Raw genomic sequence first — 24,337 nt, forward strand, 5'->3', positions numbered from 1 at the left:
TGTATAATAGACAGTAAAAGAAATGGACACAGAGACCCCATTGGATTAAACTGAGAAAAATGAAGTCAATTAGAAGCACGCACTTCCTGGGGGTCGGGGGTACTGCGCAGACTCAAACTGAGCTTGATGACGTAGATGTCACGTGAGCAACCTGTAAATCTTCTAATCGCTGTTCCAAGAGAAATCTGAATCACCCACCGAATCTTGCAGAGAAGGCGAGCGTTAACAGGAGCAAATTTTGGTAAGTATTCTGATTAATTATCTCCCTTGACTTTATGCCTCCACGTCCCCCCGATTGCCTCACAGACAGTAAAAGATTGCCTGCGAGCTTCTCCTCCTGTCCATATGGTAATTTCTCTACAGTGCGAAAGAGTCGCTGGTTATGATGCAATCATTAACCTATTTTTTACAAAAACTGCTTCTGCGGGAACATAACGTAACATACAAGGTAATGGAGCCTTTTATACACTTTCGTGTTTCTTTAGAAATAAAGAATGGACAAATGGAGTCTTTAAATGTCTCAGATGTAAAGTTATTCGCTGTCAAAGTGACGCCAAAATGAACGGGAGTCAATGGACTCAACAATAGCCCATCAACACTTGCAAGACGGTTAAAGCCGGTCCGCTGGACAGTGGAGTTGCCAACTTGGCAACTTTGTCACTAGATTTAGCGACTTTTTTTCCAAAATAGCGAGACTCTCTGATGCTGCCGCACGAGTGCGAGGTCTCTCTTTCCCAGCGCGAGCCTCTCTCTCTGCATCTGCTGTGTTCAGCGAGTGCAGAGAGGAGCAGCACTTTCAGTATAAAAAAAAAAAAAAAGATATTCTGTTGCTTCTAACTCTATTTTACAAGCAAGTATAGCCGACATCAGTCACAGCACAACCACCAACTTTATCGTATGTGTATTTGATTTCATTAGTGCAGATTAATGTTTGAGAGCTGGTTATGTAGTCTAAATGGACCACGTTTCAGTCATTATAATATTCATTCCGTTGTCTGACAACAGAAACATTAAAATATAGCAATAAAAACTGTTTTATTGAGAATTAAATTAAATGGCTAAATTAAATTGCAGTATGTGAGCATAGGGATGCAATACAATACGACGCACTTACATCATAAATATGCTAATTAGCACATGACGTCATTTAGTTAATGTTCTCATTATTTATTTTTATGAATTAAAATGTTTCAAAACTGGTTTTTTTCACAAATCGCACCCTGAGCATATGTATTTTTGTAATGACTTGCCTTCTGTTTCTTCAAACCTACAACTGCAGCTATGCACAGAAGCAGCACTGCTATAATTGTTATAATGGCTATAAGGGCTTTTGGCTTCATGTGTTTTGAACGGTTATCCAGTCCTGTAATACACAGAAAAAAAAAGAAAAAAAATAGTTATTACTGTTTTACAACTTAAAGTCTTACATAAATCATGATGGAAGATGTCACCTAACATGTTAAATTTCACTTCTTAGAGACACATGATCAATACTTCACATTTTAAATAGAGTTTGGATAAAACAAACTGGAAAAAAATATATATATATATGAAAATAGAAAAAGATTTCATTCATTTTCCAGGATGGGTTATAAAAATGTAAACCTATAAACATGAATGTCTTCTAAAAGTTTTTTTTTCTATAAATTTAGGAATAAAGTAGCATATACTGTAGGATCAAAGTTATCCAAATAGGATCAAAGTAGACATGAACTTAATGCCACAAAACAACTATTGCTTATGGGCTGTTTTGTATCTTATAATACAGAAATAATAATAATAATGGCAAGTTTATAAAAGATACTAAAATGTCTTAACACAGATATAACCTAATCCTTGTTTAATCTAAGACCTGTCTGTGATACCAAGGCCTGACTCATTTACAATTAGAAGATATAAGACTAATTAATACCTGGACACGTGTGACAGAGTTGAGTGATGTTGATGTTGTGTTGAGTCTGGTTTGTGATGGGATTGTTGATCACACAGCTGTAGGTGTTGTTCTCCTGATATTCCACCTCCAGAGGTAGAGAGAGACTGATGCTGAGATCAGACACACTGATGCTGGACAATAAACTGTTTCCTTTGTACCAGGAGAGAGTCACAGCACTCACATTCACAACTGAACACAGCAGTGAACAATTAGACACTGATGATCCTGAAGAACAGTTTGAAGAGTCTCTGGTGATGACAGGAGCAGGCAGACGTGCTGGACAGAGATATGAACATTAAATGATGCTCTGTTGGCTATTGCAAACTCCCCCAGATTGTAACCATAACACAATTAGTGTAATAGTTTTATTTACACTAGAAAGTATCACTACATAGGAATCACTTTTTATGCTTAATGCAAAGTGCTATTTGTTTTATATGGATGCAATGCGCAAAAAAGCATAAAACTGTGTAAATAACATCTAACTTCATTTGCACTTATAGCATCTCGACATAAACTAAAAGTAATGAAGAGTTAGGACAACAAGATGCCAAGACATTAATATGATGCGGGTATGCATCTTCAACTTACCATAAATAGAAATATTAAACTTCTTCTCTTCTGTCCCTCTGCTGTTGATGATCAGTAGTTTATAAAGTCCAGTGTGTTCAGATCTGATGTTTCTGATGGTCAGAGATCCAGTCCGACTGTCCAACTGGAGTCTTTTCTCAAATATTGTATTAGTGGCATCTGTATCAGTGTTCTGTCTGTGGATATCAGCTATTCGAGTGTTTTGAGGTCCAAACATCCACAGAATCTGATCCTCTCTCTGTACTTCAGGAATATCAGTGTGTAGAGAGACAGAATCTCCCTCCATCACTGACACTGACTTCACTTCATCTGCATTACCGAACACACCTGAAACATATTTAGAAAATATTTGTCTCTGTTATATAACAGGAATAAAAATAGCAAGATATTAAATATGGATTTCTTTATCAACATTATCAACTGAATCAAGAACAGGCAGTTGTTTCCATAAGTCAATCTATCCACCTCATTTTGCAACACAGAAGAAGCATTTGCTATTTTCTGTTAATGTGTGTGAACTGTGATTCATTAGCCACAAGTGTAAATAACTGTTTAAAAAAAATAAGAAATAAAAAAAAATAAAACACCAAAAGAGTGTTTGTGATTATGATAATTAAAATAATATGAAAACAAATAGCAGTATTAAACTGCATAATGGACAGTTTTTGTACAGCTGAAATAACTGGAAGCAAAAGACACTGGAAGCCATAATACATTCAATTTCCAAATGGCCACACCGTACTTATGTTAAAAATAAGGTGCAAACACCTTGGCAAGCAAATTAATGAATAGTGAAGGGAACAATCTGGTACCAGTCTAAAAGACGGAGGTAAGAATATGACTGGAAGTCAGAATTTATCACAACAATTATTAAGCTGAAAGTGAAATCTAACTAAGCACACATAAGATTTTCCTGGCATCTTTAAAAAGTCAGATTTGAATACACTCCATAAACATCTTAAAAACATTGGCTAAAAGTCTATTTAAATATTTCTCAATAGAGAACTGGTCAATCAACTGAATTAAATTGAAGACAACTTCCCCACACAATAATTATATCAATAATTACAATTAATTTCAATAATATCAAGTAAATTATTGAACAAATATATGTGTCAGTTAACTACCTAGCACTATATCAGCATACAGGAGGAAGGCATCTTCTGATTTCATTTGTTACCCTAAAATTCACAGACATTTAACAAATATAATCACACACATTGCAAAAGATTTCTGCACTGATTCAAATCACCAATTTATGAGGAAACATGCGTGTATATGAATATATATTTGTCAATTCCGCTCCCCACTCATCTATTTCATCCCACTCTGGTGAAATCGCTCCACGCTCGATCAAATTCTAAATTCCCCTGAATGCCTAACACCTGCCGTTTTCAACCGAAGTCCGCCTGGGACACACTGCGGGCGTGGCAGACGTGGAGCGGGTTTGTTGAGTGATCCGCTTCACTCTGCCCCGGGGCCGCGGTTGCTGTGGTTGGACCGCACCCGATACCTGTTATGCGCAGCTGCAGGTGTGTCTGTTAGCAGGCGATGAGACGAAAATCAACACGCGGCAAACCCACTCCGCGACGCAGCCTATTTCCTATCAAGAACTCACAGCTACAGCAAAATAGAACATATTTCAAACAAACAAGTTTTGAACACAAGTCTGAGGCTTCAAAAAAACTAAAAAGCTGAACATCCGTGTGTTGAACATAAATTACCGATGCGACCTCGAACTAGCCAACCATAGACCTATAAGATTTGGGTGCTATGTAGACGATATGGTATGGCTCCAGCCTTATACATGTATCATAGCGCATCTGCTAAAAGAACACAATTAAGAACAAGCTTAAAAAAAAGGCTAGTGCTATTTACCTTTCTTGAGCAACAGACAAAAGCAAAGGAAAACAGCTTTGTCCGTCATAGTCATTATGAACAACGTTCTGGTCTCGATGATCACACTGTAACAATGAATCACTAGCGGCACACTGTATTGCATAATTCTTTATGAGTTTGATTGACAGTCGTTTTAGGCAATTGTTATCCAGACTGGGTCGTTCTGCAAGAAAATACTTTCAGTTCCACCGCGAGAAGGTTCATTCTGTGAAGCCGGGAAACACTACTGTCAGGTCGGTTATGAATGTCATTTGAGCTCAATTAGTGTTTTCAGTCTCGAGATTAAAGTCTGGTGCAGGGTGTTTAAAGAATTTAAGACCAGCCAGGGGCGCTGCCAGGAGTTTTGGGCCCCATGACAAAAAAATCTAATTGGGCCCCCTCTGTTGTCACCACATCCTTACATTCCTAATTGAACTGACAGCCTAATCCAGGTTATAATCCTGGCCCAATCCTAAAACATGTCTGTGAAACCAGGCCCTGTCATAATCATGACAACACATCACACTAAAACCAAACTTTACAATAGCACAAATATCTTGAGGTAGGGGAGAGTGGAGTAAGATGAGCCATTTTTTTTATGTGGTCCTCAAGATAAGGTAAATGAGCCAAAAGTAAAGTCATTTTAGGATGTTTTCTATCATTTTAAACTTTCAGACAATGAAATAAAAAAAAATAAAAAATATGATTACTTATCATAAATAAATTTGCCCCATGATAAGTTAGAAGTAAGTTGACCTGAGTCAGTGGGTAAGATCTGGACACCATCTGGGTGTAAACCAGGGCTGTCCAAACTCAGTCCTGGCGGGCCATGGCCTTCTGAGTTTAGCTCCAGCTTACCTCAACACCTGTCTGGACATTTCTAGCATGCCTAGCAAAACCTTGATTAGGAGGTTCAGATGTGTTTTATTGGGGTGGGAAACTCTACAGGAGGGTGGCCCTCCGGGACCGATTTAGGCCACTAATTTATATTATCCACACATTTTGATAAAATTAAAAATAATAATTATAGTTCAGTTTATATATACAATTATTTGAATCAGAGTTAATTAATCATGATTTAGTTTAGTTGCAAAGAGTTTGACGATACAGGAATAGAAAACATAACACATTTATGATCAGAAAACCCATTGTCCACTAGATCATGAAGAGAAATTCTATATGATAACTCAAGATCAAGAGTATGAACACCCTCAAGGGTAGGGACATTTACATGATCTAGATCAAAGGTATTTATCAACATAGGGCTAGGGAAAAAATCATTTGCATCTCGTCAGTAAAGCTCCTGTGATAAGTAGGTAACCTCTTGCACTGATTTCTAGTTGTGTCCTCCCTTTGAAAGGACAAACAAAGTAGTTTTGCTTTCACAATGAAACAAACTCGTCCACAGAGGGGGTTCGGATGAGTCTTGACTTTAATAAAGAATATCTCTTTGGATTTGAGACTTTAGTCTTTGCAACTTTAGGGATGTTATCGGTTCACGAACAGCTTGTAACACTCCAAAGGGAAAGGACAATTTGAAGTCACATCACATGACCCCTTTAAGGGTAAATAAAGTACAAAGGTTTAGCCCAGGTACCACACCTGTGACAACTTTTGAACATTTTTCCTCAGAGTGAATAAATCGGGAACATGTTCAAGCCCTCAAAATATATTTTTTTTAAAAGCTGTTGCAATTCTTTGAAAATAGTAATGACTTATGAATCTTTATATACATCTCTACACACCCACACAACATGCCACACGGAAGAAGTGACAGCTGAAAAAAGGACAAAGCAAAAACAAATCTGATTGCTATTCCAGGCCTTTGTTGTTTGTCACAGTTATAAATGTGCATATTCACATTGATAATCAAGGTTTCCTAAAACCTAAACAAAGTCAGCCATGAATACTGTATAAAGAGAGCTAAGAAAACTACAACGTGTCTGATGGAAACTGTGTCTGTTGTTTCACTTGTGGTCAGAAGGTGGACGAGAACCTCTAACCACAATAGTGGCACATATATCCTTCAGCAACTATTCCGACCCAAATAAACAGGTGCAAAACAACATGCTAAAATTTAGACATAATATTTAAATATCAACAGCATTATGTATTGTTGAAACATTCTTTTCCCTTCACATACAGAAATGCTATTTGAAAACAGATAGAAGGAAAATCAATGTTGCCCAAAGGAGTTTATGGCCTTCAGTTTAAGTGTGTCAGAGGTTGTTGAAGTAACACCCACTGTGGTCTGAGTCTGATCTCATCATGATTTTAGGTAACATGTTTTTCCCTTCACTGGCTGAATGTGCTCTGCTGAAGCCACGCAACTCAACAGTATCTCACCAGTTTTACAAAAATGTCCATGTGGAGTTTCATCTTGCTTTTGATCTCTGTACAGTGTGAGGCTTTATGATCATATTTACTATCATTATATTATTACTTATACATGTTCTTTTTGGTCGATGAAGGTGATTTTGTTCAACTTAGATAAAACTGCATTGTAAACATTGTAAGGCTTTTCATATGAAGAGTGAAACCATTTCCTGTTGGATTCTTTGTGGGTCATTTTAAACACAATAGAAAAATAACTAGTTTTACGCTTGCAGTCAGTGCTCCAAAGCTACATTTGTGTTTTCAATTTGTGCATGAATGTTATTTGTCTGCATAATTTTTTAGGTGTGTTTGGTACAGGTTCAGATGCCGATGATACGATTTCAGTGATGGAGGACGATTCTGTCACCCTACATGCTGATGTTTCTGGAATAAAGAGAGAGGATCAGATACTGTGGAGATTCGGACCTGAAAACTCTCGTATTGCTGAAATCTACAAGCAGAGCATGCCAACATATGACATTAATGAGAGATTCATTGACAGACTGGAGATGAGTATTCAAACTGGGTCTCTTACCATCAAAAACATCGGAATACAACACTCTGGACTTTACAAAGTAACCATCATCAGTAATGGAGGGACTTCAGAAAAGAGGTTCAGAGTTATTGTCTGTGGTGAGTACATTCATTTAACCATCTTTGGTGGTGAAATATTTATAAGTATAAATCAGTCTTGAGACCCACATTATGTAACATAATTATACTGTATATATATATATATATATATATATATATATATATATATATATATATATATATATTGTTGAATGTATGGCAGACTGACTTGTGAAAATGAACATGGCACAAGTGAGATATTGGCAAAAATGGTGGTTACGGCACTGTGTGCGCACTATGGAGCAGCATGTTGTTGTTGTTTTGGCCAATTTCATAGGTTTAACATTACATCATCATCAAATGCATCTAAACTAATCTAATCCAATCTAATCTAATCTTTTACACTTCCAGGGTTCAAAAGTGAAATTTGTCATAGTTTGAGAACTACTGTATGGGATGACAGCAAATATTCCAATTTGGTCCAACAGCTTATGTGATAAAAAAAAAATATATATATATATATATATATATATATATATATATATATATATATATATATATATATATATATATATATATATACACACATATACATACATACATATATACAGTCCATCCGAAAAGTATTCACAGTGCTTCACTTTTTCCACATTTTGTTATGCTGCAGCTTTATATATATATAAAATGGATTAAATTCATTATTTGCCTCAAAATTCTACAAACAATACCTCATAATGACAAAGTGAAAGAGGTTTGTTTGAAATCTCTGCAAATGTAACACATTTGGCACCAATTACAGCCTCAAGTTTTATGAGTATGATGAAACAAACTTAGCACATAAGTATTTGGCAATTATCTGCCATTCTTCTCTTCATCTCCTCACATTTCATGCTATGTTAGTTTGGATGGGGGCAGAAGCACTTTTTCCAGGTTTCTCCAAAAAAATATTTGATTGGGTTCAATCCCAGGCTCTGGCTGGACCACTCAGCGACATTCACAGAGTTGTCTATAAGCCACAATTTCTATGTGGTTATGGTCATTGTCCTGTTGGAAGGTGAAACTTCTGCCCTGTCTCAGGTTCTGAATGCTCTGGACTGGGTTTTCATTAAGACTATCTTAATATTTTGGTGCACTGAGTTTTTCTTCTACTCTGACGAGTCTTTCAGTCCTTGCCACTGAAAAACAGCCCCACAGCATGAGGCTTCTACCGGCACACATTACTTTTGAAAGTAAACAAGTACAATAGGGTTTCAGCCCTATGCTGAAACTGACCAACTAACCAGAGTCTGTCATCGATTTGTCAGATGCACTTGTACCTCAACGTTTGTCATTTCTTTTTTGAAAATGAAGTTTTTTATTGGTTTTCTTTTATATATATAACAAAACATACCAGTACAAAATTAAATAAATAGATACATTGTGTACAAAACAACACAGACAAAAGTAATTATAATAAATAATAATAGAAATGACATTTAAATGCACAACAGGGAAAGCAAGTCACACTTCAAAGGAAGATTGATATTAGATCCATGCCTTATGAAATAATAATCTGAATACAATTCCCCCACATATCAACATCCCTGTGATTTCCATTCACTTTAGCTAACATTTTGTCATATGAAACATTCTCTATCATAGATTCAATCCACATTTTAAGTGAAGGACATTGAATATCTTTCCAAAATCTAAGTATCAGTCGTACTGCCGTGACTACCCCTACAGTAACAAGGGAAAACTCTTTATTTTGAATCTGAGGAATCTCAGATTTATCTCCTAAAAGACAAATCTTTGATGAAAATGGAAGTTCCACTCCTAAACATCTTCCAAGATATTTCAACACAATTTCCCAGAAAAGTTGAATCTTTGAACATTGCCAGAGAGCATGAATGTATGCACCAATTTCTTGTTTACATTTCCAGCATTTATTATCACTCAGACAACCCATTCTGAAAAGTCGCACTGGTGTATAATAATACCTATGTAATACCTTATACTGGATAAAATTGCCTCTTGCTTCCTTTATATATCTTCCACTGTAGGACAAAATTCTGTTCCAATTGTCCTTATCTATGTCACTATTAATGTCTCTTTGCCAAATCAATCTCAAGTTTTCACAGTTCTTATCACCAATCCTCAAAATGAGTTGATTAAATTTAGATGATTTTTGAAGGGGTCTTGGTAATTCACAAAATGTTTCTAAAACATTATTTTCTTGTCCCATAGAAATCTTTGCCAACAAACAGTTTCTAATCTGTAAATAAAGGATGGAGACTCACTCGTAAACTCACTTGTCACTCTCTACTGACAGAACAGGGTGGCGTAGAGAGGGAATCCTCATTGCGCAACATTAACAGTGCACTTGTGCTGTACTTTCTGGAACCATTACATACAATCTGAAAAGTCCCTGTCTGCATACTCAGAATTCATGCTCTGCATTTAACCCATCCAAAGTGCACACACACAAACCATGAACACACACCCAGAGCAGAGGGCAGCCATTTATGCTGCGGCACACAGGGAACAGTTGGGGGTTCAGTGCCTTGCTCAAAGTCATGGTATTGCCGGCCCGAGACTCAAACCCACAACCCTAGAGTTAGGAATCAAACTCTCTAACCCCTAGGCCACAACTTCCCCATGTTCAAGTGTCTTGGAGACATTGCCACAGTTCTGGATTTTTCAGAGTCTGAATTCTTCTATTCAGATTCAATTCCTTTAAATTGCCATCCTTCAACCTAGAAATCCATCACAGTTTGAAGGATGAATCAGTTCTGTAATTGTGCTGCAAACAGGTAAGGAAAATGAAGGAAATCTTATCCGCACAGCAACTTTGAGAACACTAATTCAGTATGTTTACATCTATATAATAATACTTTTTGCAAACTTCCTGGTTATTCTGTCATGTTTTCCAGCTCGTTTGCCTATTCCCAACATCACCAGAGACTCTTCACAATGTTCATCATCATCATCATCATCTTCATATTGTTCACTGCTGTGTTCAGCTGTGAATGTGAGTGCTGTGACTCTCTCCTGGTACAAAGGAAACAGTTTATTGTCCAGCATCAGTGTGTCTGATCTCAGCATCAGTCTCTCTCTACCTCTGGAGGTGGAATATCAGGAGAACAACATCTACAGCTGTGTGATCAACAATCCCATCACAAACCAGACCACACATCTGGACATCAGCAAACTCTGTCAGCCATGCGCAGGTATTAAATGTTCTGTTATTCTTTAACTGACACTTGTTCTGTTTTGTGGCATTTAATCCATGTCTATTAACTTAGATGCTAATCTTCAGTATAGGCTATATTATAGGCTTTATTCCTAAATTTTGAAAAACTGACTTTTAACAATGATACACTTTCAAAGTTTACATCCAAATATGTCCAGGTACTTCAGCAGTGATGTTATTGTTAATCAGCTGAGCTAATCTGCAGTTACCAAAGCCTGAGAGAAAAAAAAAATCTTACATTTTCTTTAAAATGGAAAGCTTTGTCTTACTTTTTTTTCTTCCCTCAGACCCTACTCCTTGTGGTTCTGCTGAAGCTGTGATCCGATTGGTCGTCTCTGTTGTGGTGGGCGTGGCTACTGTTGCTGTATTAGTTGATCACTTCAGATCTGTTAGTGATACATCACCATTGGTCCCTTAAATGCCTGTTTTTGTTGTTGTTTTTATATTCCTCTTCTTCAGAATGAGTATGAACATCGGTGGACATGTATTACTCAGCCTAAGCTTTATTTGCTATTCATTCACTGACTGTCTGATGTACATGCACACAAAAATAACAAGTAGCCTACTGAAAAATGAGTTCCATTCAGATTAGATTTGTTTGTAAATAAGAAAAATCTGTTTACAGGGTACCGTTAAAATTACAAATTGAAATCCACAAGCAGAACTGTATTACTATTTATTGCTATGTGTTCTGAGATATGTCTGTAAAACAGAAGACCATTTACAAAGGCTATTCACTTTTTACACTATCTTCTGTACTGCACGGAGACTGCCTCACTAGTATATTAACCACACCATGTCTGTGAATTTATTGATATATATTTATGTATTAATATATATTTAACCCATGTGCATCAAGTAAAAAAGTTACACATAGGTCAGTGGACAAAAATCTCCATGTAAAATATTGTCATAAAAATGTGCTTGGTAGCACAAGGTTAAGTTTGGTCTCATTTTAAAGAAGACCCATGGCAGATTTAAAAAATAATTTAAAAGGTGAAAAAAAGTTACATTTATGAAAATGATTTATGAATGATATTTTATATAAAATATATATTATATGACACATGTTGAACTCTAAACCTGCTAGAAGATCAAAGCCATAAATCTAAACAAGTTGTGTTCCAAATTTGAGGTTGATATTTTAAAAAAATTGCTGTCAGTGAGATTTTTGCAGCTTTCTCTCTCAAATATTACAAGCACACCCACCCACACACAAACACACACAATTATTATTACGTCACAGACTTTGTGTTACCATAAAAACTGAACTTTAAATCCTATTAAGTGGTTGCAATTTGCACTTTTTAAACCAAATCACAAAAATCAAATCCTTGACAAAACATAATTGAAAAAAATAAATAATAATAATTCTAACATTTCAGGTTTATGTTTGACTGCTGATATAAGTGATACTTTGAATACACACATTTTAATTGTGAGTAGAGAATGCACCAAAAACGTTATAATGGATTGCGTGTAGCATCTGTTTGTCAACTTTCGAACTACTTTAGAGTATGATCTACTTTGTGAAATATAATTTCTTATTATAAATAAAAATAAAATAAATTCATTAATTAAACTTCTCCTCAGCAATAAATTCCCAAATTAGCATTCATGAATTACATTTATTGTGCCCCAAAAAATTGCAGCTAACAAGTTATAACCAGAAATAAATATATAGCCTATATTTTGTATTCATCCTCGCTCTGAACATCTTTACTTTGGACCAAGTAAGCCTTGTTTCACATCTAGGCTAAGCATGACAACCATGACAAATAAACAGTATATCTGCATCATGTGTGTGACAATTAATTATTGTTCTCATTTGTGTCTTCGTTTATACGGGATTGGTATTTATAGGTAAAAACTACACATTTTATAGTAAAATATAAGAAATAGAAGATAGGATATTCCTTGTCATATACATCTGACATTAATATATTTTATTAACTTCTGTATAACAAAGCAATTTACTGTAATTTGCTGCTCCTTCTGCAGAAAGCTGATCTCTATTGATGTGTATCTGTCATTTGTTTGTAAAGGGTGAGAGACCAGGTGTCAGATTATTACTGATTATTACAGACCCCTCCCCCCTCCCCACAGTATTGGTAGGTTTAGGCCTGGGGTGCCAAAACTTGGTCCTGGAGGGCCAATCCCAGTTAGACACACCTGAACCAGATATTCAAGCTCTTACTAGGCATACCAGAAACTTCCCGGCACGTGTGTTGAGGCAAGTTGGAGCTAAACTTTGCAGGACATCAGTCCTCCAGTAGCTGCTGAGTTTGCCCCCCCTGGGTTAGGGTTAAGTATTGGGGAGGGGTTAGGATTAGGCAATCAGGTAGTAATTTCAATGAGAAAGGGTAATAATTTGGCAGGGGTCAAAAATGGTAAAAAAAAAAAAATGCCTCTTCAAATACGCATCCACACAATACCGGAAGACACACCCATGAATTATGATTGCTCAAGGCAAAAGGTTTGGAACTTCAAACACAACCGTATGAAAATTAACCATAGTTCTATTGGAGTAAAAGTGTACCAATGGTCTTTTGGCATATTGATTAGCATTTGTATAACCAAAGTTTTCCAAATATTTTCTACAAATATGATGGTTAAGCTGTGGTTAGTGTAGCAAAATCATGGTTATTTGTGGTTAACATGGTTTAACTAGTAACCATGTTTTTTGGGGGGGGTTTATTTGTAGTAAAAAAAAAAGATAATTACTATGGCTGGTAATTTAACACATTAATTAGATTAATTAATTATGGAGAAATATAATGTGTTAAAATAATTAATGCATTTAATGCAATTGCCCCGCCCCAGACCTATGTGGATCATCTGTCATTTATAGTCGACTGATGACTAATATGAGGAAGAGCAACAAATTACTGCACAATGGAGCCTAGAGAATATCCCTAAAATTCAAGATATGGGGCAAAATGTCAATGTTTGAAATTTTGGCTCATATTTACATCACAAAGTGAAGATATATCACACGATCTGTAGGCTAAGTGCAATATGTGATACTCAATTTACTTCAGTTCATTAAGAAGTTAATATTGTGTTATTTTAGATACAATGTCTGTTTTGCTCAATGTTGTCTGTTTTGCTCAGTTTTGCCAACCAAAATATAAAGACAAATCAGAATTGTTCATCCCTGAGCAATCTACAGCGGTATTTCATTTCTTAATCCACATTTTGAACCAATTGGGTGAACCATTTGGCGCATTGAACCATTGGCAATAGTCGCATTGGCTTTCAAGCGGCGCTGCACAGAGCGGTCGGTGTATGACATCATAGTACCACGAGAGCGATTCAAAAGCACAAGGAGTCGCCTGCTCTCTCTAAAGCTCTTGCTTTGATGTACTTTGATGTCACACACCGATCGGTCCGATCGTTATGATCCGCTTCAAGTCGAACAAGCCTAATGATTCAATCAACCATTCATAAAGAACCATTTACTTCACTCTTGAATGAATCAATGACTTAATCATTAAAACATTTACCACCACCTACTGGCAGTTTTAGTTTATTATTTATAGTATCATTCCATTAAATAAATAATTTAATATTTTTATAGTAATTATAATAAAAATAAGAAAATAAATTAAAGTTATAGTGCACCCAACTAAAAATGACAATTCTGTCATCATTTACTCACATGGGCCAAAAGAGTATGCAATAAATTTTATCAAACTAAATATTTCTTGCTGTACCTACTTTTTGCAATCTCTGTTTGATGTTTGCACAACAATAACTTTTAAAAAATAATTTCAGAGTAATTTCTCCAAATTTGATGTGCGATTAATTTGATTAATTAATCACCACATCATGTAATTAACTAGATAAAAATCATTTAATCGCTTATCAGTCCTAATAATTACATATCACTCACTGAACGTATGTCAAATCTTTTTCGTAAATATGGAATGATTGCAGTTTCATGAATGATGGTAAAACAATCAAACAAACAAAATCCTAACAGATTTATCACTATCCATCAAGCACTGCAATGTTAGACCAATCAGTGCACAATATTATTCAAGTCTTTAACTTTATCAACATCTTAGTTAAATCAAAACATGCATGCAGCTAGACCCAAACAATATATATCTATATATCAGTCGCCAGCAATAAGTACTGCACTGCACTATTTACTTAAAAAGAGTTAATGATGTAGTCAAAAAATAAAAATAATCTTACCTTTTACAAACAATAAGCATTGACACAAAACAATTTTCCTGGCAAGCATACTGGTGACAGCGTGCTCATAGACGCTCGTGCTCTCAATGATCTATCTGTGCGACAGTCTGTTTCCAGGAAATTCGGGTGTGGCTACTAGACTTCTGAATTTAATGGGTTAGGAACTTCCTTGTCATTGCTTGCTTCAGATTGTGTGGTTACAACAATCTTCTAAAATAATACAAATCACACTGCGACATGGATCTATTAATCTTAAGTACATGTACGTAGACTGTGCAATGTAAACAAACAGAGCTGCACGGGTTATCACTTTTGCACTTTTCCTGAACATAAGGTGTCATAACATTAAATAATAAACTTTGTGCCCTAACAAATAGCACTGCAGTTGTACATACAAACAATGCATCTGCTGTTACAACACCACAATATTTTTTTCCTTAAATATCCAACACTCTAATAAAATTATTGACCAAAGACCTTTTATTGGCCATGACCAAAGAAATCGTCACGATTGTTCATTGTTTTCATCTGGGAAAGCCAAAATAGTCGGGTGTATACTGGGCATAAAAAACAATGCACTGCCACACCAAAATTATCCTTGTATAAAATATAATACTAACAATGAGATTGCGATCAGTTAACCAATATTGTTCTTCTACAGTACCATACTGTACATTTGTTAATAACCAAAGGTAAAGAAGTGTTGCTCATTGCAGAGTCAAGTCATGTCCAGCTCAGTTCTCTGGACATCATGGGTGGAGCTCGACCTAGTACAACTCCACCTCTATGGACATAAAAGGTGATAAGGTTAAGGCAGGTAGGCAACTGGTGACCCGCAGGCCACATAAGGCAGTGGTATTAAAGATACCACTGTAACATATTTTATTTTTATGGGACGCACCCTTGCCATGATTTCTATATTGCCTAAAATATCCAAGTTTTGGCTATTTGCTTGTGAAGATCGATTATTGTACAGGTGCATCTCAATTAATTAGAATGTTGTGTAAAAGTGCATTTATTTCAGTAATTCAACTCAAATAGTGAAACTTGTGTATTAAATAAATTCAGTGCACACTCTTGGCAGTGACATCATGGTTAGTTTTGTTTAGTGACATTCCTACTTTGTATAGTTTTTATGTTTGCCTTTATTATTGTTATTTCCGGCATTGTGCTGACTTTTTTGCTGGGAAAACAGGACAGGTAGGATGTCACATGACATAGATTTTGCAACACCTAGTGGCATTAGGCAAGTTATGGCGTGCAAACGCTGAAGACTTGTTTTCCTTATTTTTTCCCTTTTATTAGTAGAGATAGAGGTTGAATTTGAGTTAGACTGGTTTTGTTTTGTTTTGTTCTTTTCTTTTCTTTGGTGCCACTCATGTCCTTCCCCCCGATTTATATCTGTTTTCTTTCTTATTATTTAGTTCATGTAAAATTTCACTTTTGTTGTTTGTTATTTGATACACTTGCTTTACTATTGTTGTCACGCAATAAACTATATTTATTGGCAGGTTTGTGTTGCGTTTGTCTTTTGCTACCCTCACCGGTAAGTACAATGATCACAATCTCAGTGTTGCCTCTCCTAATCCTGGTTACAAATTAGAAAGTTGTAACAGTTGGCCTTTTGGAAAGTATGTTCATTTACTGTACATGTACTCAATACTTGGTAGGGGCTCCTTTTGCTTTAATTACTGCCTCTATTCGGTGTGGCATGGAGGTGATCAGTTTGTGGCACTGCTGAGGTGGTGGTGGAAGCCCAGGTTTCTTTGACAGTGGCCTTCAGCTCATCTGCTTTGTTTGGTCTCTTGTTTCTCATCTTCCTCTTCCATCTTCCAGTTTGCTGGCCAGTCAAGCACACCAACACCATAGTCATTTAACCAACTTTTGGTGCTTTTGACAGTGTGGGCAGACACCAAATCCTGCTGGAAAATGAAATCAGCATCTTCAAAAAGCTGTTTAGCAGAAGCTTCTCCGCGCTTTCTCCAGACTCCAGGACCTTGGTTTTCAAATTAAATACAACATTTGCTCTCATTTAAAAAGAGGACTTTGGACAATTGGACAACACTGACAGCAGATGGAGATCATGCCTCTGTGCTCTACTGCTATTCCTGCAGCTCCCGCATGTGCAATGGCAAATTATCTGCCGAATTTTAACCACTGAATTTGTGGAAGCGAATTTGGAAAGTGAAATAAAATGGACTGAAATTTGCCTGTCGAATATTATACATCGTATTTTATAAACCGACTGAATATTTTGGAAGTGAATTCTGGAACGTGAATATGAATTATTGATTTTTTTATTATGAAAAAGGTGTGTGAAATATTTTGAATTGAAATATTCACAGCTTAAACAAACAACTATGTTACATTTCAGGACCTAAAAATTCAAGCCCTGGAAATACAAGGCATTAAAATGCAAGTACTGTTAATGCAATGCATTATTTTTTCAGTTTGTGCTATTCAGCATGCTTTTTTGTTTCAAAGACATATGTCATTATTTTGCTTCCAAATACTTGGATGACCAATTTTAAAACATTTGAAAAGTCACAGAAAGATTGCTTTCAGTTTATGATGTTAATACTAACTAATGAAATATCATGTTTTTCAGTCAAGATGGTAAACAGATTATCTTTTTACCAGGTTCAAGTTTGGTTTGTTTGGAAATGCAATCTGTAACAAAATAATTTAATTTAAATTACCACTGCTCACAAAGTATGAACGATGCACCGGTGTGTCAGAGTTGCACTTGCCTCAGACTGTAAAGGAAAAAGGCAACCACAAAACCATTTTGCCAAATGTATGCCAGCAATGTATTCTCGTTTCTGTAATGTGTATGGTGCAAACTGTAAAAGGGGTCTGTTAAAAGGGTTTGGAGAATAACCAGAAAAGGTGGGTTTGAAAGCATATAGAACGCATGGACTGAGAATTCAGAATTCATTAATGCACTAAAGAGTAAAATGTGCTGTTTCGTAGACAAATTTCAACTTGGCTTTTAATGAGAAAATTACACAGTGAAGAATTAGCTCCTGAAATGGAGAGTCAGCGCTGCTTCATCTGGCTTTAAATTAGTTTAAATCACCGAAACATTTGGGACATTCTAAAAATCTTTATGTGAAAAACATTCACGTGGTATAATGTACTAAGACAATGATATTAACAGACCAAACTCACTAAACATCATGCTAATAAAGTTACCATCTACAAAAAAATCAGATGAGCCCTAAATATGATCTCACCACATTTAATGACACGTTAAGCCTTTTCCTATAGAAAACCGCTATAAGAAAGTGCTTAACGTGGCTTAATGTACTAAGGCAGTTATATTAACAGACCAAACTCACAAAACATTATACTAATAAAGTATACAATCTATTAAAAATCAGATGAGCCTTGAACAAGAAAATGCTTAAAGTGGCTTAATGTACTAATAAAAAAAAAACCAAACTCACTAAACATCATACTAATAAATTATACTATCAACAAAAAAATCAGATGAGCACCAGTGCAAACATGTACAAAATCTGACTAAATTTAGTAGCACTAGCTATAAAGTAAGCTAAATATGTCCATTTAATCGCAGTCTAGAAACCACATAAGCAACATTACATATTTTAATCAAATGTACATTCTATCTATCCATTATTATCAGCAGCCTGTGACATACCTGGTTTGTTGAAGCATTTTCTAACACTCTGTTGATATCCTTTCTACAACTGACTGTTGTAACCTCTGTGAGTATTTTCCCACTGTGGGATTTTGAGTTGAGAAGTGGGGGAACCAGATCCTGTTTTGAATTTCAGTTGGCAACCGGTCTGTCTACATAGGCTTGTTTGGTCTAGCTTATGTTCACAAATGTAGTAAAAGTAAGTTTTGTTGTGCTGTTGATATCAAATCAGAAGCTTTATTATAAAGTCTAACCTGGAATTAACTGCTGGCTTATAGGCTCCTTTTATCCTTGATGACCCACACGTACAACATAGACGATCTGAAAATATTAAGATAAGACTTGAACTAATTTAATTTCACATCTTTTTGGACATGTCTCTCTTTTATAAGCTCGGTCACTGTTGCTTTTCAAAAGTTTCAGTCACAGTGTGTGATTAAACCATCAGACTGGTAATAATCTGTGGAAATAAACTAGAGTTTGGTGAAGACTGAAGGTTATCAGCGTTATCTGTTCTGTGCTATGCTGAAGCCCTAACCCAACCAGTCAGACTTGCAAAAATGTTCCTGTGGCGCTTGTTGTCTTATTTTATGTTCATAGTTATATATATAACTTTTTTTTTTTACTCCACTTCTAATAAATGTGTTCTTTTTCTTACTGAAGAAGTACATTGATGATTCCTTTTTACAATAGTATTTGTGTTGCAGTTAAATATCGATAACTGTAACATTTATAAGCATGCAGTGAAAATTTATGGAATAACTAATGTTATCATTTTTATTTATTTAGAATTAAACATTTCCTGTTCATGAACACTTTTTTTTTTTTACCCATCAGCTCTCTCCCAATATTTTATATTGGAAGCTCCAGATGGACCTTGTGGGAGTTATTTTCTATAGTCACTTAAATATCAGTCACAATGTCTTTTTAACTGTCATCACTTTTTCTCTTACATTAATTTTGTAGTTGCTTTAATATTTTTTTTTAAAGCACCTTTTTCAACAACTTTCTGTTCACAAAGTCACCTCCATATGAAAATAATACTAATAATATAATAATAAATGATTTCACCGTTTTACTTGTAACTTCATCAAACATGATCAGATCGTGGTAATTAGGCACCATTATTAAGAGCATATTCTCCTGATTAGAAAGAGCCCAAAACCACAATAATCCGTCATTTATATATCTAAAGATTTTCCTCATGAATTTATAACACACATAAAACTGCGCAGGAAGTTAAGCCCCCAAATGTAAGGTAGCTGTCATGTGGCAATTTCGCTCCTAACTTCATAAAACATGCACATACAAACACACACACACTTGAATACCATGTAAGAATAACTGTAGGAGCCATTTATATTCACCTTTTTTAGATAGGTTCATTTAGATATTACTTATTTTATCCACTTGGGGGTGGCACGTCACTGGGAGTTTGGTATATTTACTAGTGTGGCAATTAGTTAGTAATTAGGGAAAGGTGTGGATGGTGAAGAACACACGGTTCTTACTATAGCCATGAGCACCCACTCCACCTACAGCACTTTATTAATTAGCATTGGGTGAAGTACCATTTTATGTCCAATACCTTTTCTACCTTTATAATAAACGGGAACAACACCCAAAGAGAGCTAATGCCTGGACTTAGGATCTTTCTGTGTTGAGAACACCATGCAATCAACACCAACACCATGCCATCCATGCCAAGGCTTTTAGGATAGCCTTCACAATAACTTTTAAACATCGAAACAAACCAACACACTCAAACCAAAAAATTATCACCCAGTTTCCTAAACTGAGTCTACAGATACCAAATAATCCTATGAAAACAAGATTGAAATGGCTGCTATAAATGTTGCATATAAAAACATTTTGTCATGATTGTGTAAATATATGAAACTATGTGAACAACTCACCTCAGTAAACTTGCTACCCTAGTCAAGCCAGCCTCCACCTGGAATTTGCAATTATGGTACGGATCCTCGAAGCTGCCAAACAGCTGACAAAGGTATTAATTAATTTATTAACAAGAAAAAAAAATTATATATATAAAAAAAAAATAATCCCTTTAAGCTTCAAATAAGAGTGGTGGTAAAATAGCTCCCACTTTTTCTCCAAAATAACTACTAGATAAAGTCAAGATTTTTGTTGCAACAAGCTAGATTGACAAGAGTGATGTAGAAGTATTCACCTTAAACCATGCGCTGGTGATGTAGGCTAGCTTAAATCAAACTTTACAGTTAATTTAACAGAAAGTGATCTCTTTTCAGCAGTGAGAAAAAAAGGTGTTTTAAATCTTGTTTTGTAGAGTATCACAGCAAAACATCTATAAAATATCATATATTAAACAAAATTGATAGAATTCATTGCACAAAAAGTCGCACTGCTACAAGTATGTCTTTATTCCAAATATTGTTTTTTCTTTCTGTTGAATCCTGCTGATATGAACACTGAAAATAAAAATCTCGATGTATAAAAATAAAACAAAAGTAAACAAACTAATCATGATACATACAGTACTTTGCATAATTTATTGTAGGAACAATATTATCAAAATGATGATTAAAATGGACTAAAGCCATATAATAAGGCGGTAAAGGGAAGGTGATGGAGCATTGAAACTGTCTGCACTGATCACACGAGAACAGCTTCTCTCCAGTGTGAACTCTCATGAGATCCTTAAAGGGATAGTTCACCCAAAAATCAAAATTATGTCATTAATAACTCACCCTCATGTCGTTCCAAACCCGTAAGACCTCCGTTCATCTTCGGAACACAGTTTCAGATATTTTAGATTTTTCGTCGGTAAAGGTACCTTCCCAAAAGACACTCCTTGTTCTGAGTCCTGCAAGGATGAGACACTAACAGAGCCAGTTCTGAGTGTCCGGCCTGCAAGGGTGAGACATTAACAGAGAAACTGTTCTGAGTCTCTGACACATCCAGGAGACACTAACAGATCAACAACTGTTCTGAGTCTCGGCCTGTAAAGGTGAGACTACAACAGATCAACCTCCGTTCTGTGTCTGAATCCTGTCAAGGAAAGGACTGCAACAGATCACCAACATTCTGAGCCTTGGACCCGTGAGGAAAGAGGCAATAACAGATACCTAGTCCTCAGACCTCTAGACTTCATTTAGAGTCTTCGTCCAGCGGGACAACAACAGATGCCTTGTCAACCTCTAGGGCCAGAACTCTATATAAATTGTCTGCTGTATAAATTGTAAATTATACTTAAAGGAATAGTTCAACCCTATTGAAGTGGAGCACAAAAAACAAACAAACAAAAAAAAACATAACTGATCACTTTATTTAAGAAAATATTGACCTGCAGTCCAGTATGGGGAGCCCGATGATGCATGAATGTTTAAAATAGTATCAAACTGAGACCGGAAGATGTTCTGTAAACATACTTTGGAGAATATTATTTTTCAAATATACTGGTATATTGTATTTTTGAGCAAAAAAAATTATAAAAAAGGCACAAGATGATACTATTTTTGCCTATCTGTAGGTGTATTTGTTATCAGTTACAGAAAATTTTTAAAAGTGAAAAAGTGTCCAGTAATGGGGAGGAAATGAATAGTGTTCGACTGGTTATGTTCAGTGTAAAATGAAATGCTTTTACGAAACTATAGGACAATATTTGGCCGAGATACAACTATTTGAAAATCTGGAATCTGAGGGTCCAAAAAAATTAAATAAATAAATCTAAATATTGAGAAAATTGCCTTTAAAGTTCATAACATATTACATAATCAAATTAAGTTTTGATATGTTTAACCCTTTCACGCATAGTGGTCACTACAGTGGACAGCTATTAAAAAAGCATTTTCTTGAATTTGCACAGGTTTTTATGGCACAGTTGCACATCAGCCTCTTCATTGGACCCTGGAGCATCATCCTATAAACTGCAACCAAGTGGCAACCTGTTGTGTTTCGATTTTTCCCCCCTCCAAAACCAAGATGGCCAAGGGTCAGTCAGACATGCCAAGTTGCTCCGGAATATCCACCCATTCCTTCTATCCTAGGAGACTCTTGTAGGTAAAAAAAATATTGCAACATCAAGTAATATCGAATGAGTCATATCACAGTAAAATTGTCCAAGTTTTGATTGAGAGAAAACTCTGATTAATCACGTCCACTGTAGTGGACGTCATGCATCAATTGCTATATTTCAGCTACAATTCATAATTATAATGTGAATATTGTTTTTGAAATGTAAAACTTAAAAACTTAATCTGCAGTGACTTTTTTTTTTACTGTAAATAAATGAATTTGTATTATTAGAATGTAATTTTCATTGACATCGAAAACATTCATGTGATTACATAATGCATTACTTTACTTGTTAGATCAAAAAGTAATCTGATTTCGTAATGCGTTTCTTTACTCATAACAACAAAAAGTAATCTGATTACGTAATGCATGTTACTTGTAATGCGTTTCCTTACTCATAACATCAAAAAGTAATCTGATTAGGTAATGCACATTACTTGTAGTTAATTACTTGTTAGATCAAAAAGTAATCTGATTAGGTAATGCATGTTACTTGTAGTTAATTACTCGTTAGATCAAAAAGTAATCTGATTAGGTAATGCATGTTACTTGTAGTTAATTACTTGTTAGATCAAAAAGTAATCTGATTAGGTAATGCATGTTACTTGTAGTTAATTACTTGTTAGATCAAAAAGTAATCTGATTAGGTAATGCATGTTACTTGTAGTTAATTACTTGTTAGATCAAAAGTAATCTGATTAGGTAATGCACATTACTTGTAGTTAATTACTTGTTAGGTCAAAAAGTAATCTGATTAGGTAATGCACATTACTTGTAGTTAATTACTTGTTAGATCAAAAGTAATCTGATTAGGTAATGCACATTACTTGTAGTTAATTACTTGTTAGGTCAAAAAGTAATCTGATTAGGTAACGCATGTTACTTGTAACACATTACATTACTCGTATCATCAAAAAAGTAATCTGAATGCATTATGCATGTTACTTGTAATGCATTACTCCCTACGCTGATCATTTCAGATGATATTGAAAAAGTATAAAATTTACAAAATAACTTAATGGAACATGATATTTACTTAATATCCTAATGGTTTATTACATAAAAGAAAAAAATGATCATTTTGGCCCGTGCACTGTATTGTTGGCAATTGCTACAAATATTCCCGTGCAATTTATGACTGGTTTTGTAGTGCAGGGTCACATGCTGTTTTGAATCAGTTTGTTAACAATACTTGTTGAATTTGTTCTCGTCAGGCGAAGTCTGTCCACTGAAACAAACGCAACTAAGATTATTCAATAAACTCAAATTAGCTCTTTTTTACCACCATCACTTCGTCTCCTGCATCTGCTCCGAATTTCTCATTCAACTTCTCGGCTGATAGAAGACAGTTAAAGCTAGTTTGGGATATTTTAATTATCAGACAAGACTTGCTTCTAATGGGTTTTGGGTATTAGGCAATTTTGCTGAGTAGTTGTTCTGTTACCAGACAGATTATTTCTGACAGGATCTAGTGTCCGGAGCTGGGTCTTAATTATCTGGTGTGGAGGCATGATCTTGTCTAAAAATTAATGTATCAGCATTGTAATGCATTTATGTATCGCTCTCTACAAGGTGACTACTTTAGCAAACAGCTACCAGTGTGTTGCTAACGTTACACAAACCATGTTCACCATCTAAGATGCATCTAGAAATCAGCATCCTTGGAAATGCTTTTGAACATTGTTGAATGCTTGGTGACAACTTCATTACTGGGAGGCAAAATCAGCAGTAAATGAACACAAATATGAAATATTGTTCACAACAACAAGACATCGATATAAATATTATATTTAAAAAAATTAACAGAGGATTTGAACTGCTATGTCTTTAT

General features: G+C 35.4%; 1 protein-coding gene across 1 annotated transcript; it reads right to left on the bottom strand.

Annotated features, from left to right (window-relative positions):
- Positions 1-1,205: 1,205 nt before the first annotated feature.
- On the bottom strand, positions 1,206-18,520 carry LOC132159632 (SLAM family member 9-like; the record flags this gene model as incomplete). Its single annotated transcript, XM_059569206.1, has 4 exons — positions 18,451-18,520; positions 2,525-2,851; positions 1,913-2,209; positions 1,206-1,363 (listed from the first exon to the last, which is right to left on the bottom strand). Coding segments are annotated over exons 2-4 (741 nt in total), but the record flags the coding sequence as incomplete, so codon positions are not given.
- Between the last annotated feature and the right edge of the window lie 5,817 nt (positions 18,521-24,337).

Source organism: Carassius carassius, chromosome 16, assembly GCF_963082965.1.
Source record: "Carassius carassius chromosome 16, fCarCar2.1, whole genome shotgun sequence".
NCBI classification, from domain to species: Eukaryota; Metazoa; Chordata; class Actinopteri; order Cypriniformes; family Cyprinidae; genus Carassius; species Carassius carassius.